At 36.9% G+C, this 16,017-nt stretch overlaps 2 protein-coding genes across 2 annotated transcripts in view; one reads left to right on the forward strand and one right to left on the reverse strand.

The window, feature by feature from the left end:
- Window positions 1-5,288, forward strand: part of LOC139728483 (glutathione S-transferase 3, mitochondrial-like) — a 22,919-nt gene extending 17,631 nt beyond the window's left edge. The window contains exons 2-6 of the mRNA XM_071639422.1: window positions 682-860; window positions 1,746-1,810; window positions 3,358-3,415; window positions 4,405-4,477; window positions 4,997-5,288. Coding sequence (XP_071495523.1) covers window positions 738-860; window positions 1,746-1,810; window positions 3,358-3,415; window positions 4,405-4,477; window positions 4,997-5,097 — 420 coding nt within the window. The 5' untranslated portion in view covers window positions 682-737 and the 3' untranslated portion in view covers window positions 5,098-5,288. The remainder of the gene's footprint in view (window positions 1-681; window positions 861-1,745; window positions 1,811-3,357; window positions 3,416-4,404; window positions 4,478-4,996) is intronic.
- Window positions 5,289-8,279: 2,991 nt separating this feature from the next.
- LOC139728484 (glutathione S-transferase 3, mitochondrial-like) lies at window positions 8,280-15,614 on the reverse strand. The gene is made up of 6 exons (XM_071639423.1): window positions 15,472-15,614; window positions 13,863-14,018; window positions 13,200-13,264; window positions 12,437-12,494; window positions 11,964-12,036; window positions 8,280-10,370 (listed from the first exon to the last, which is right to left on the reverse strand). The coding sequence occupies exons 2-6, from the start codon at window positions 13,989-13,991 to the stop codon at window positions 10,270-10,272; spliced, it is 426 nt and encodes a 141-aa protein (XP_071495524.1). The 5' UTR covers window positions 13,992-14,018; window positions 15,472-15,614; the 3' UTR covers window positions 8,280-10,269.
- Window positions 15,615-16,017: the final 403 nt, after the last annotated feature.

The following is a 16,017-nucleotide window of genomic DNA, read 5'->3' on the forward strand; positions in this document are numbered from 1 at the left end:
GAGGGGGCGCGCCCGGTGCGCCCCCTCTCGATCCGCCACTGTATATACATTATATAATTATATATATATATATATATATATATATATATATATATATATATATATATATTATACAGGCCTATATAGCATTATATATGTATTTTTTACACTTTTAACTCGTGCAAGGTGAAGGCTTGAAACGATCAGTTTGGATAAATAGAGAAGAGTCGAGTGCTTAGTATACTCTGCGATCGAAAATTCGATGATCCGAAATACTGTCCCACCAATTCTCCATAACATATTTCGACCCAAGCAAGGATAAAGTTTGAAATTGGAATATCACATGGTGGTACACGACAATCCTCAGAATTCAAGTAGCTGGCATGGCTTATAGTACTGTTTATTGTGCGTATCTTTATTATAATTTGTCCTAAACAATGATACTAATGTTGACAGAATCTTAAAAGCAATGAATACATTTCGCCCTTTAACGGACAATGCAAAGCCGCCTATTAGCAAAATGTCTTTTATTATTCTCAATATTATTTTCTTGATGTCATTTTCAGTTAACAAGAACAGGCTAAACACGATCAGAAATGGAATCTAACTTCAGTTAGACATACTGTTTCTTTGTATTATGTTGATGCGATTTTTTTCACTCTTTTTCTTCTTCTTCTTCTTCTTCTCTATTGTTCCTGACACTTAAAGCTTTTGCAGAGATTTCCTACATCCTGTGATACTGCTCAGTCTTCGCAACCATGGCAACAGTAACTCTTTCAGCCGATTTCGCGTACGTGATGCTAACCGGAGTCGCTAGCGTCATCATGCTCGCCTTTCTGGGGGAACGAGTGGGGGTGGCTCGCAAGATTCACAAAGTTGAGGTATATAGATTGTTATGATATGCATTCGATCGCTGAACTCATCCAATTTTTGTTATAAAAAACCCCAACAAAACAATGAACGAAATGTCATGGTGAAGACCATTAAGACTTTACAAGCTGAAGAAAAAAAATTAACGTGTTGTTTTCTTTTTTTATGTATGTGCTCTCACTTCGCGCGTATTTTGCATATAATCATTATCCTGTCAAGCAGATTTTGCTAGCACTGATTACTCCACAAGCGTTTTCTATTTAAGAGGAATCAACAATGTGGCGGAATGATGAAAGGAATGCTGTAGTGTGCTAATTATAATTATAGTCATAAACGGGGGCTGCAGAATCGGGTTGGCCGTGGTGGGGGACCCCCCCCCCCCTTTTTTTTTCTTTTTCTTTTGGCGCTAGAAATGAAAAACAAAAACAAAAAAAACGGAAAAAAACCCTCGAAAATAACAACAAAATAACATTAAGAGTATTGACTCCAGAAAGTTATGCCCGGAGATTCTTTCCGTCGAAGAGTGGGGTATGATTGACCCTTGACCCCTGTCTACCGTCACCCCCCCCCCCCCAAAAAAAAAACAAACAAAAAAAAAACAACAACAACAACAACAACAACAAAACAAAACAAAACAAAACTTAACAAAAACAAACGTTCAAGGGCCCCTGATCAAGAAAACTACTGACTTTAATATTAAAGATAACGGCAACCCCTTTCCAACGCTGCCAAAAGTTTTGAACTATTGATACACTAAAGGCAGATCTGTACGCAAAGGTCCATGGACCAACTTTTCACACTAAAGTGCTTTTTTTTTTCCTCAGGAAATGACGGTTCAATATTCGAGTATATCTGACCTTCTTTGATTCTGACCCCTTTTCTCTTCTCTCTTACAGTATCCCATGATGTACAGCCCGGATAATATGCTCTTCAATTGCTCCCAGAGGGCCCACCAAAACACGTAATTACAATAAGTTTATCATTAGAATTCTTCAACGCCCCCTCCCGCCATATTACTTAAACGATCATAATCTCATACCCTTTTGATCTCAAGTTCCATGATCACTCCACGCCCACGTTCGTAGAACCTTTGAGTGTTCAATTCAATACTGCTGTCTGTCTAGGTGCCCGAAAGCTTCTCAGTTCGATGTAAAATTAAATGGGGATGGAACGGTTTCTTTTTTAATTTGTATTATTTTCCAAGTGGTGGTACGGTAAACAAGGAAGTATTCATTAAAACATCGCATCGATTGCAGCATAGCCAAGGATTTTGCTCTCAATATTGACAATTACGTCGCTATCAATTGATTCATTAGTTCGTCATGACGTCATAATCCTTTATTCTTAGTCATTGTGTGAAATGTGGATTTTTTTCCCTCCTCACTGTTAGTAAAAGGAAAAATAGTATGCTCCTTATACGTCCTGAATCATGATTTCAAATTTTAACTTACCAGATTCAATGTAAAGAATGCAAAGATTATTTTTCTTTCACTATCATCACATGATAAGCAATAAGTTTAGATGACACTTCGTATCTGACAAATTAATTTACAGAGTCTGACTTTCTTCTCGTCATTCGACCGAATATGTCTGAAACAACAGCGTCGTTGCATACTCTGAGCAATCAATCTAAATGGCACAGGTCACAGGTGACACGTTTGCTGTGTTAAACGGTTTGTTTTCACTTCAAAGTCCAGTTTACACAAAGCGTGCAAGATTCACTTCGATCTGATGCAGGCTGACGATAAATTTGCATGATCACCGTTATCCCAGTGGAACAAACTGTTCGGAAGCCTGCGAGTCACAAAGCGGGAAAAATATTCCCTACAGAACGATACAAAAATGATAAAATCGGATAAGAAATAATGAAGATATGACAGTCATTTTGAAATTTCGTTTGTTTTTTCTTTCAGAAAACATTTCTTGACCAGCTCTTGTGAATATTCAAATCAGGAAGTTGACGATGTCATGCTTATACAATATCTTGTTCATTTCATACGCTTAAATGACAAAAATCTCATATTACAGCTGTATAGATAGAAAATTTGTTTTACCCAAAATAAAAATAAAGACAAATGTTAACCCTGATATATATTTTGGTATGGAAACATGCTGTTACTTATATTAGCTAAAATATAATACAACATATGAAAATGTGAAAAATAGTGAGGGTATGACATCATCAACTCGCTCATTTGAATATTCATAAGGACTGGTCATGAATTGTTGGGGGTTTTTTTCAATGTGAAATTTCAACATCTCATATGTCCCTTATATTTCTTATCCAATTTTGTCATTTTTGTGTCATTCTGTAGGGAATATTTTTGTCTTTCCTTTAAGGTATTTTTGGGTAAATTTCCTCTTTAATATTCCCAATGACTTGGTAATCACTGTCAAGCATTGTGCGCCATTTCGACGCAGAGGACGTTGTTTCATATCAAATTGCAGTGCCTTATTCCGGCTCTGTCAAATTCTTTTCTTGACGCAAGTTTTCGTTTTGTATTACAGGTTGGAGAACTATCCCCAGTTTCTGATGCTACTCTTTCTGGCTGGCATCGGGTTTCCGGTAAGAGGAAACTTGTTATTTTTCGCCTATACATTTTTAATCGGGTGTACCTTGACTTATCGGGGCTTTTATGTTTCTCTGTTATCTGTTATCACTGCCGTTGACAGAAACTTGGATGAAATCCGTAGTTACAATAGACGCTTTGTAGTGCTAGTGACGGTATAATGTGAATTAGGTGGACAACACCACGGCATGAAGAATTATAAATGCACAAACGTCAAAGCAAACCTATACATGTACGTGATGTTAGTTGAGAAGATATTCCACGGTCTAAATAAAATACTGTTACAGATGTTATCGAAAAACAACAACAGAAACACAAGCGGCTGGCACTGGTACTGGTGTCAAACTAAAATGCATCTGTAGTGTTAACAGACGCATTGAAATCAACTTTTGCCATTTTGTCCAGTCACTGTGCTTTTCATGACAGGTATGTGTTTGATGTAGCTGCTTTACTTCACTCGTGTAATTGATATCGGTTGATTCACAGTTCTCATGCGTAACTATTATTTATTCCTGCCATTTGGTTCTCAATTTTGTAAGCTTTAAACCATTTTTTTTTTCATACCAGTTTACAAATCCTGGAGATTTTGAACGGCAATATCGATGTTTATACAATCCTTTTTCTACCTAAAAACATTCATGGAGCTAACATATCCTTTTTGCTACAATATCTAATCTAAGTAGATCAGTTTTACTCGTTTGAAAGCTTTGCCATATGCAGCATATAGGAGAATCCATTTTAGCACAATTTTAACATGACCTCCTCTTTTACTTTTCAGAGACAATAAAAATGACGAAAATGACCTTTTTTCACTTTTTTGAAGACATAAATTATCAGATCAAAGATTTGAAATGCTGTGTTGTACCGTTTCTAATTGTTACGGACTTCTTGTCTTCTTTGTCTTCTATCTTTTGATTGTTTCTTTCATCCTTTCATTCATTCTTACTCTAATATTTCTTTTTACATTTCTATTGGTCTTTTGTAGAGAGCAGCCTCTGTGTGTGGCCTGGTTTGGATCGTGAGCCGATTCAGTTACGCCTATGGCTACTACACTGGAGGTAAAGATTATGATTTGACGGTTTATTTATGAAGCTGTATAGCATGAATGTAAGGAATGACAGTGTTTACACTCCAGGCAATCAGTTTTTATGTGTGGTGGATGCAAGAAAAATGCGTCAATATTATACAGTAAACCTCGCATAGGTCGACCTCCCACAGGTCGAAGAAAAGGTAAAAGAAAAATTATACCAAGGGCACAGATGCATATAAATACAATGTCTTATTCTTTGTGTGTATAGGGTCAGAACTATAAGTTTGATTTATGATATCCCCATGCACCTCATTACCTTAATACCTATTCATGCTTGTATAATACATGTACATCACCGTTTTATTAGGGTTTTTTTTTTTGGGGGGGGGGAGTGGGGAACAGGTTTTTCAATGAATGTTGAAACTGCATGACTCTCTATATCTTTACATCTGGGAGTAACTTTTGTGTACATGTATAATTGAACATTTAATTCTTCATTCACCATCTAGCGGCCTTTTTCCGTTTTATTTATTCCATGCATTTGCAGACCCAGCGAAACGAATGAGGGGAGTCTACGGATACATCGGCCTCCTTGGTTTGCTGGGGCTGTCAATCACGAACGCACTTCGTCTTCTCGAGATCGTCTAGGGCGACGTCGAAGCAGAGGTCGCATTCATGGCGACTCGCAACCTTCAACTATAACCGCTTTCGATCCAAGTCTGCGAACTATAGTCTTTTGGTTTCTCCTAGTTCTATACAAACTGTAGCATTCCAAAGTTACTAATTTTTTTTTTTATGTACTTGATTTAAGCCTGAAATGTTATCTCGTATAAACTAATGCTGACTGCTATATGTTGTTGTTGTCTTTTTTTTCATGTTTGTTTCACCATGAGGAGTTTTTATTTGCGTTTTTGGATTTGTTTTGTTTGTGTGTTGTTGTTGTTGTTTTTTTTTGAGGGGGTGGTAGTAGGTTTTGTTGTTCTATAAGGGCCGGGGGGGCAGAATCCGCCCCCCCCCCCTTGACGTTTTGCGCTATAATTCTGTAACGTGAGAAGGCCTCGTCGCGAGGCTTCTTGACTTTCGTTGTTCAAGTCTCACGCAACTTTTGAGACCAAATTTACAACGTATGTGTGTACTCTTTCGAAGCCACACCCATTTTTGTAACAGCATGTCACCCCAAAACGGGCACAATTTTGTGATTTTGTGTACATTTCCTTTGGAAAACTGTGCTCTGTCATGAAAGTCATAAAAACCTGATTACTTTTACTATCATTGATTAATTTTATGCCAGTTATGGTAGAAAAGTGGTCAGTGACAATTTCCCATTAAAAAAAAAACAAAAGTTGAAATAAAAAGAAATTAACAAGAAATTCTGAAAACAATAGAATACATAAGAATTTAAATGAATAAGTCCCCCCCCCCCCCCCCCCCCCGGTTTTAGCATAGCCAAAAAAAGCCCGGCCCTTTTAGGGATAGATGGGAATAGGATTGCGACCGTTGCTTAATCTAGTTTTGTTAATAAGTACAGTATAGGCCTGATAATAGCAAACGCAAGCATCAAGTACACCTACGTATTTATGCAAACAGTTTTTGCCGGTCGGTATACATGTATTGATTTCACTGCGGCTGTCTCATTGTTTACATATCAGAAAAAAAATCGAATAGGACTCTTCTCCGTCTCCGTGGTCATATGTTTACCGTTTTTCTTCATCATTATTTGAAAAGCATAATTAATATCCATGAAGTGAACATACAATAGAATAGTTTATAACATTAAGTAGAATAGCACAGATCAGGTTAAAGTGATGTGTTTGATCGTGTTGAAATTAATTGTACAATTATTATTGTATTTTTTTAAACCAATTTCTGCCTCATTTAAGTTTTTTACTACATATGAGCTGCATTTTACTGGCATTATGTCAATCATTACTGTGTGATTTGTAACCGTAGAGATACATCAGTACTGAGAACATTTCAAATGTTTTTCCACCTATCAAATCCATCTTATCAACTTTTACAGTTCCCACTTGTAAATGGAATGTACCGGGTTTGTAATAAAAAATATACTGATTCCTATTTCGTCGTCCAGCACATTGTCATTTTCTCTTCGATACACGAAAGTTGCTCTGCCTTTGGTCTGACGATGTACATGTATTAAAGAGATAGTATTGTTTTAGTGAAGATGGGGCTTTAGGTTTCCAATGTTTTGTGAAATGAGAAACCTCTAACGAAAATAAAAGAGCATACAGAACTAGAGGAATTCAGAGTTTATTTGATGCAAACTGGTTTTGAAACGGCCAAGTTATCCAAAACAAAGAGGGTTTTTGGATACCTGGGGAATTCCCACAGCGATACTCATCAAATAAACTTTGAATTCTCTCTTAGAATTGTATGGTTTTAAATTTTTCATGATTGTTTTCTCATTATCCCGCAAAAAGTTAAATCTGATACTTCCATCACAACTACAGAGTACTGTATATCATCCCTATAAACATGGGATTTGTTTGTTTGTTTGGTTGGTTGGTTGGTTTTGGTATTTTTCTGGGGGAGAGTGGTTTGTTTAACCATTTCTTTTAACGTTGAGTTGAAACCACACAATACACTCACGGCAGGAGCATGTCCAGAAGTTATCTGGCTCAGTCCATCACTTCATGACACACTGGTATGGAATATGTACAGGTGTTTATACTGGGCTCCCGTTCTAACGAACACAGCTGAACCGAAATTTCATTAAAGCGGAGTACAAATTCAGGTCCCAAAATCATCACCCATACATTGTAGGCAACCTACTGTATATCTTTGTACATATACACTGTACATGTACACGTATTACATGTTTTTGATAGGTGAAGGATGGCAAAGGATGTCGCAGGGGTGCAAAGTTTTGTATTAAAAAGCTTTCGCCATTAATGTCCTGTACAGACTTGCCTGCAGAAACCTTGATAAATTATTAGAATGATCTATTTCATCTGCTCGTAGAGACAAATACATCCGTAGACTGATAATTATCAAAAGCTTACTAACAAATCCTGGCCCCCTGTGTATGTGACATCCATTGTCTTCATCTATCATATGTATGTAACACCCAATCATGGAAGATTATTAGCATCTTGCCACTATTATTTATATATAATACATGTATATAGTCTGCATACAGTGCACTCCCGTTATAAAGGACACGGTTAAAGCGAAATTTCGGACACAACGAAGTAAAATTCAGGACCTAAAATAACCATTTGTATATCGTTACACACTTTGTTTGGAAATAACAAAATTTTAACATCACAGCAAAACAAAACTTCCAGTCCCGATGACTTCCTTATAACGGGAGTCGCCTGTGTGCATGTCCATGGTGAAAGGTGGATGCAAATCTGCATAGTCAATGCTTCATAGAACACATACTACATGAAGGGTTTGTTTGCAAAAATCGATAAGTCCATTTTTGGAGATTTTGAAGTACAATTTCTGTCGTAAAGTACAAAATAAGACCTTTTAAATGATATATTGGTCACTACATATAAAGGTATATTTTTGAAGTTATGGTCAAAACAAGCAAAAATTTTCTTATTATTCTCTTTATTTTTCTTGACCTTTAATCGCAAATATCTCCATTTGGCAAATATGGACTTATCGGTTTTTGCAAACAAACTCTTCACATGTATACACACTCACAACACACAACACACACACACACAATCATGAACACAGTAATACATGTGTACTACACGTAGTACCATGCTTACTATGAACACACTAATGCATTACCATATCATACCAAGGACTAGAGAAGTTCAAAAAAGTCGAGATATCCCTTTGCCACTGTCAGGTTGGTGAGATATACAATGTATTTCGATAAGTCAATATGAATATAGTTTTCTGATTTCTGCAATTATATAAAAATAGCCCACGATAAACTCAGAACACTGTACATTTCAATCTACAGAGCATAAATCAAGACATAAGCATACAAATTTGTGTATCATTCTTTTTCTCATGTCAAAACGAAACACACAAGTAGAGAATATAATTATTTCAATAATTACAGAAAAGAATACATTATCTCTTCCCGAGGCATGGAATTGCATGCATAGGCACAATTCTAACAGAGTTAAGACAGTGTACTCGAAATAAGTACATGTATCATGGAATATGAAAGGAATTATTTGTGTGGAGTGTGCAGCTACTTGTTGTACATGACTGTACATAGCAGCGCAGCGACAATTTCCTGTAATTTTTGTATTCTAGTAATACTGTTCCACCTACCAGGTTTCCATCGAAGGTCAGAGTACTGTCCATAATGGTACACTGTACATACTTCTCTGTTCATAGGAAAGTATGCGTCTTAGTAATGGTACAAAGGCATTGGCTGAAAATTATAGCACTTTGTACAGTCATCACATAAGGATACAGTATATTATATGGTGTACATGCTATGTGACAGCCTAGGCAGCCCCTGCAATGCGCATTTCCTATTTTGTGAAAGACAAAAAGTACACATTTTGTAAAGAGCATTGACATACTGCATGATGATGTAAAATCTTATTATAAGACTTGGTAGATTACTGTTATACGTGTAATTACCAAAGACAAAAAACTATCAATGATTTTCAAGTCCACAACACATACTCACCAAAGCTTCGGATCATATCAAAATTCACAATAACTTGCAGCACTTATTCATCAGCCAGTCATTCTACTGAACTTTTGCTTGTTCGTAGTACTCATCAACTATCTTACTTTTAATGATGTCATGTGTAGGGCTTTCTTCTGTGCTTGGGATCAATCAACCTTGACAATACTGTTTAGTCACGACTGAGGTCAACATTATTTTACACTAATTACAACACTAAATAAAGAGCTTCCTTCCTATTTCTGTCACAATGATGAGCCACATGAATCAATGTTGCAAAAATGCAGAACTTTACCTTGTCGCAATGATCAGGGCATTTCTCACATAACATACAAACAGTGTACAACTACCAATCAATGAACAAAGCCAGTCACTGAATCAACTTCTGATCTGAATTGTAATGGACACTAGATACACAATGCAAACACAAAAAGATAAATTTGTCTAGCTGTACTCAATGACTAGATTTGCTGTCTCAAAAGAGTTTGCATATGATTATCTGAAGCAATAATCCTCATACAAATATGATTTGGACTTATATGTATATATAATATCTCTCCACACACAGCATCTTTTCTAAATCCCACATAATTAGTACACACAATTCCTCACCAGCCATAACATAATTTTACTCACATCTCAACAATTTAGTGACCATGAAAGGTCCTATCAAAAGAATGTTAATTCCAGTATTGAACACTTTATGACATCACTGCTGTAAACAGAAAAGTATCAAATTTTGACCTGGATATTTGACTCTCCACACACCTTGATCGACCTTGTATCAGAGAGAAGCATCAAAGTTTGCAGCGAAAACAGATTAATCAGTTACAAATAGTGTGACCTTCATTAGATCCACCCAATGATGCAGTATATAATTGTGGCAGGTTTGAGTTGAACCTCATCACACACTTCTTGCATCGCTTGAAATGTGAAATATACTAGTCTACTATGACTTTGCTCATATTATGACCTTATGATCCAAATTACACCACTTTCATTGCGTCATAGTTCTCTACAAATATGCGGTACATGTTGACGAATCCTCATGCCCCTTCTCAGATTATAACAGTTATAAAGAAAATAATGATTATGCACGGACACACAGTTATAATGAATCGACAGCCTGAACACACTGCATGGGAGAGGTACAGCAATGGTCAAGGTGCCTTGTAGGATGACCGTTCCCTTCATACCACCTCAAGGAGACGGAGAGAACTTCTGACCACCAAAGCCAACATGCCTATCATCCCGATGTAGCCATAGGCTCCTCGCATTCTCTTCTTCGGGTCTGCAAAGTGGGCACATCAAAGACAGTGTCAGACTATCAGCTACACACACACGTACATGCTCAGAACCTTGTCAGACGGCACAAGCAGAACATTACAGTGGTATCTGCAATCTACTGTGTGTGTGTGTGTGTGTGTGTATGTGTGTGTGTGTAAACACCAAAGTACTGTATGCTATTTCAGTCACCAATGGGAATTCTGCAAATTTGTAGAGACCCAACACAGTTACCTACGTAATTACAGCGCACTCGCATTGTATAATGAAATTCCGGTTACAATGAAAATATAAGAATCCTGGTCACTGAATTATCGGCTGTGCATATTTCTTTTTAATTGTTTGGTTCTAATGAAAAAACTCTGCTAGTTCAGAGGACTTCGTTATAACAGAAGTCCACTGTACACATCAGTACATAACACAGAGTGATGAGATTGAAGTAGTCATTCAAGAGGTTAAACCCTAATTTGCACCAACCAGGTAAAATTTTTGGACACAGCAGCAAAGAGTTTTAAACAAGAAATGTACAAAGAAAATTAGTCAGACATGATTGGAAATGAGATACAACAGAGCTTGGAGAAGAAAAAAAAGAGCTAAAGAAGGTACAATGAAAATTGGGGGGGGGGATGGGAGAAAGTAGGACACCTTTTATCATTTATTTCTTACCTCAAACTCATCTTGTCAAAACATTATCTTGTCAGCTAGAATCCTGCGACTACAGGGTTTTTTTTTTTCTCTCTCTCTCTCTCTTTTTTTTTTTTTTTGGGGGGGGGGGGAAACAAGCAATGTCATCTCTTTTTACTGATAAGGACTTTTCGACTCTGAACTTCAGTCAGACAGCAAACACCGAGTGTGTGTTATGTAGTGCCCTTTAGCCCCATCACAGAAAAGCTGCAGACTGCTGAAATATAGTATAACTGTTCATTAATCTCACACCTACCTGTTTTCTGAAACTTCTCATGAATGAATTTAATATGAACTTAATTTGCTACAAGCTCACGTAAAGTTCACTTACTGACATTGCCATAATGTTGGGTTTTTTTTTCAGTCAACATATTGATGTCTGCAATTGAGACTACAGCTCAAATGCTCTCTTTCTCACTAGCATGTAGCCTTTGATTACCAGTAAAGATATCAAGCAAACATACATATCTGTGTGGTTCATGACATAGATGTACATGGCATCTCAACAAGCTGCTTTATTGTCCATAAAACTATTAAAAGGCACCTTTGTTTTGATAGAATTTCCTCCATTGAATATGTATGTCTGTTTTCATGAGTACTTTATGAGCAACTGATTGCAACAATAAGTACTTCACTACATTTAATACAAAGCATTGCATCATCACTGTACTCTCCACATTTAAAAACCCACTGCTTGAACACCGAAGTCTCAGTCAAAGAGAGTCAACATTTTCAGTTATCAGAATTGTGTTCAAATCTACCAAACTACAACAAATACATTTCAACAAGTGAATCTGAAGTTGGATTCATTGCATATCCTCCTCCTCCCCCCCCCCCCCCCCCCCCGCAAAAAAAAAGAAAAAAAAGGAAATGAGAGCATTAACTACAGTGTACTTTAGGAAAACCAACCACTCACCACCAGAGTAATAACCATAGGCGTATGAAAAGCGGCTCAAAATCCAGAGACCTCCAAGGCCTGCAGCTGCTCTCTGCATAGAGAGGTACAAATCAAATAAATAAATTAAAAAGAAGGTTTGTTATTTTGTTCATTCGGTCTCCTGAAAGGACACCAAAGCCAAAATACAAATGTGTATTGAGTGAAAGCATAAATATTAATAGAACACATCAGTGAGAGTTTTAAGAAAACTGATCCCAACATTTTGGATTTTTTGAATCTTGGTGTTGTCATCACTGGACGATTAAAAGGGACAGGAAGTAAAACTGTGAAAGACAACTTCAAAAGCATTTCATTTCAGCAGCAAAACTGATTTAAATTTAAAAAAATATATATCATCAAAAGACATCAACCAAGACACTACATATGATAAATAAGTAAGTGAAAGACTACAAGTAAATGAGGTTTCACTGCAATCTGTTGATTACACTTACCGGATGCTCAATGCCCGACAGAAACAGAAGCATCAAAAACTGGGGATAGTTCTCCAGACTGTGAAAAAAAAAGTACAAAAAGGGTTTAATTTCTTTTTCTCATAATAATAGTTACGACATATTTTGGTTGCAATCAATGTATGTATGGATGCTACATACACTGCACCTTTTTAGGTCACCAACATTTCAAATTTAGTGATTTTAGTATCCGGACCAAGAAAGTTGCTGTCAAGTCCTGTTTAATAGTTACACACATCAACTATACATCTCCATTGGAACAAATATGACATATCAAAATGTTGGCTCTTGTATAAAACATAAATGCAATATACAGTACATAATCTCCACAGTGTAAGAAATTCAAACTTAGATTCTTGAACAGGAACAAAACTTGAATATCCCATGTACCATTGTGTTTCTAACTGTGGTTTTCAATGACAAGTTAAACCAATCACAAGATTGTCTTTCAACTCCCAGAGTCACAAAATATTATACTTGAAAACCTTATATCATAGAAACTGTATCATACCAAAAAGCAACACATGTAAATGAAGATTTTTGCAAAACCATTACCTCCCTTATAATTGTTAATTTGAGATATTTGCAATTAAAGCTGCTGAGTGAGAAACAACATTAATAAAAATTACAAACATTTTTATCTTTAGAAATGATCTATTCTGCAACTGATAAAGGGCTTACCTACAGGTTTAATTTCAAAAATTAAACCAATTCTGAGAGTAAACTCTTCCAATATTATACTTACGTGTTCCCATGAGCTCTCTGTACACAATTGAACTCTGGCACAGTGTCACTGTACATGGTAGGGTACTGGAAAAGAATTTTATGAAATGTTACCAATAAAAAAAGAAGAAAAAAAGAAAACAAACAAATCATGAAATTATTTTGATTTGTCTTGCCTGCAGAGTTTTGGTACCGGTGTACTGAATTAAACACAAATCTGTTCACAGAAGTCTGCATTTTCACACTTGAGCTTTTTCTTGGATATAATTATTTGGGACATGAAATAAGTGTAACCTTGCTATCTAATATTTCACTTGATATTCTAAGAAGGGGGCAAAGAATTATGGACTAATTACAACCACTATCTCAAAAGTTACAAGCATGATAGAAGTCTCTCGCAAAGACAAATTGCAACATTCACAAAATCACAGTTCATGTTTTGAGGTGGTTTTACACTGAAGAGACAATTAAATATAGCCAAAGAAAAGTAGGGCCTAGCATGAATTCAAGATTAACAGAATGATGTAGACAGTTGTAATGTATATCACACATTACTACCACAACTTGAAGTGTCAAATATTTAAAAAAAATGTCAATTCAATTACTTTACATTGTTTTGATAAATATTTCATGTAAAGTGGTAATGTGGAACCGTTTATAGCAGTTCCACTGTCTTTTTACTCACCTCAACTCCATACCTTTTCCGAGCACTACCAACCTTGCCACCAAGAAACGCCAACATGAAAACACTTGAAGCTCCGACTAACATGACGTACCCATAGTCCTTGGGGAGTAGCGTGGACAACACAGTCATGGTGGCGCAAATTCTAGTCACTCGGTGCTGGTTTCAGTTTTTAAAGGGGAATTCCAGACGATTTTCTTAATTTCACATCATGCAGTACATAAATCAACAGCTCCATATAATACAGATTTGTGGAATTTATTGTGGTTCTTGAGCAGAAAAACAATACTTTGACAAACCTCGAACAAATTACACTGAACAAGGATGATGACATGGGAGGTTCACATATTTCAGAAATGAAGCAGTGTAATTCCATTACAATAGCGCTTGCTTGCGAGTTCACCAGTGTACAGTGGCAGATCCAGAGGGGGGCGCAACCGGCGCACGCCCCCCCTTTAATATTCGTTAAAAACAAAGAAAATAAAAATAAAAAAATAAAATGAAACCCGGAAGTGGCACCAGAAATATTAGTCACCCCCCCCCCCTTTACAGAATTCCTGGATCCGCCCCTGAGTGTATAATCTATGCATGCCTTCTTCTTTTGTTCTGCTTCCTTGAGCACCAACTCATGCATTCTTATGGTGACCCTGCCATGTCATCATCCTTGTTCATTGCAATTTGTCATAAATTTCGAAAATATTCTTATTCTTCATCCCAATTATCATAAATTCTGAAACTCTGTCCTCAGAGGCGAGGCTCAGTACAGTAATATATAGTTGTTATAATGTAAAAATCTGAGAATCATCCGGAGGTCTCCTTTAACCTACAAATACAATGAACCTATGTCTATGAAAGGAACAGAAGAGATTCTCTAGAGCTCTACACTCGGTATTCATATTGAAACCACACCTTTACAAGAGCGCAACCTTGGCTTGGATTTGCACATTGACATCATAGTTTGAGAGGTCTAAGTGGTGTATCAGTAAAACTGGAAGAACCCACCATGTGATGAGCGCACTTCAGCATCGTGATACTGTAGTGTATATTCTCAATATATTCTCTTGATATCTCAATATCATTGACGAGTTTATCTCACAAGTCATTATGGTAACACTAATTTACAGTATGCTCTGTTCTATTTTTGAATAGAAACTCTGTCTTCTGGGTTGAGAAGATACAAAATGTAGGCCGAGGCCTAATATGTAATTTGTAAATTAAATGTGGCATAATTTCAGAAGAAGTTAATACATGTAGGCCCTAGTTTAGTTTATAAAATTTATTAATCATTAGGCATTATCGACATCATGATCAAGCCTCTGACTAGTGTCGTGAGAGGGAGTGATTCCATTAACTAGCTCCAGCCAGGTAGCGAGTCGACAATAGGGTAAGTTGGTTCACACTCTCTAAACTGATAAATCTATCCATCACTGATCCATCTGTAGCATTACAAAAGTTGCCATTTTTTATAAATTATAGTATTAAAATTTAACGTTTTTTAATAGTCCACCTGCACCAGCTACCATTCATACCAGGCAGGCCTGGCATGTTGAATAATCATAAGTTTAACCTGTCAAAGAACACGCTTTGATTTGATCCTTGATGGTACACTTACCAGGCTGTTGCTTGGATTTTCAATTCAGTGGAACGCTACAGTTTGACGCTAGACCGAGACGTCTAAACAGCAGCAGTGCAACTAGACAGTAGTGTAGTAGCCGAATACACAGTAATAGTGGATCATGGATCCTTCAGGTTCGGTACTCCGTACAAATGTACGTGTACTTCACTGCACTCTTGCATGCCTACCGTCTTTGCGTTATCAGCTGATAGATTTTAATCGGACCCCGAGGGCGCCATCAGCGAGCGGGTGTACGCAGGGAGGTAGCATTGTTATGATCATGTTTCACTAGATTAAGATACAGAAACTTCAGCAAACTCTCGGCTGTTTCTGACGGATATATTATGAACATATCCCCTTGAACTTAGCAGGGCCGGCGCACTGTTTTAAAAAGTGTGGGGGCCCACTTCCGGGTTTCATGAGCTAACAAGCAAAAAAAAAAAAAAAAGTCCTCAGCTCATCTCTCCCCGTCCCCGCCCACTTCCGGGTTTCTTCAGCTGACAAGCAAAAAAAAAAAAAAAAAGGTCCTCAGCTCAGCTCTCC

The sequence above is a fragment of the Diadema antillarum genome, unplaced genomic scaffold (assembly GCF_040938485.1).
Source record: "Diadema antillarum isolate AM-2024a unplaced genomic scaffold, OU_Dant_1.0 seq00000182_RagTag, whole genome shotgun sequence".
Classification (NCBI taxonomy): domain Eukaryota; kingdom Metazoa; phylum Echinodermata; class Echinoidea; order Diadematoida; family Diadematidae; genus Diadema; species Diadema antillarum.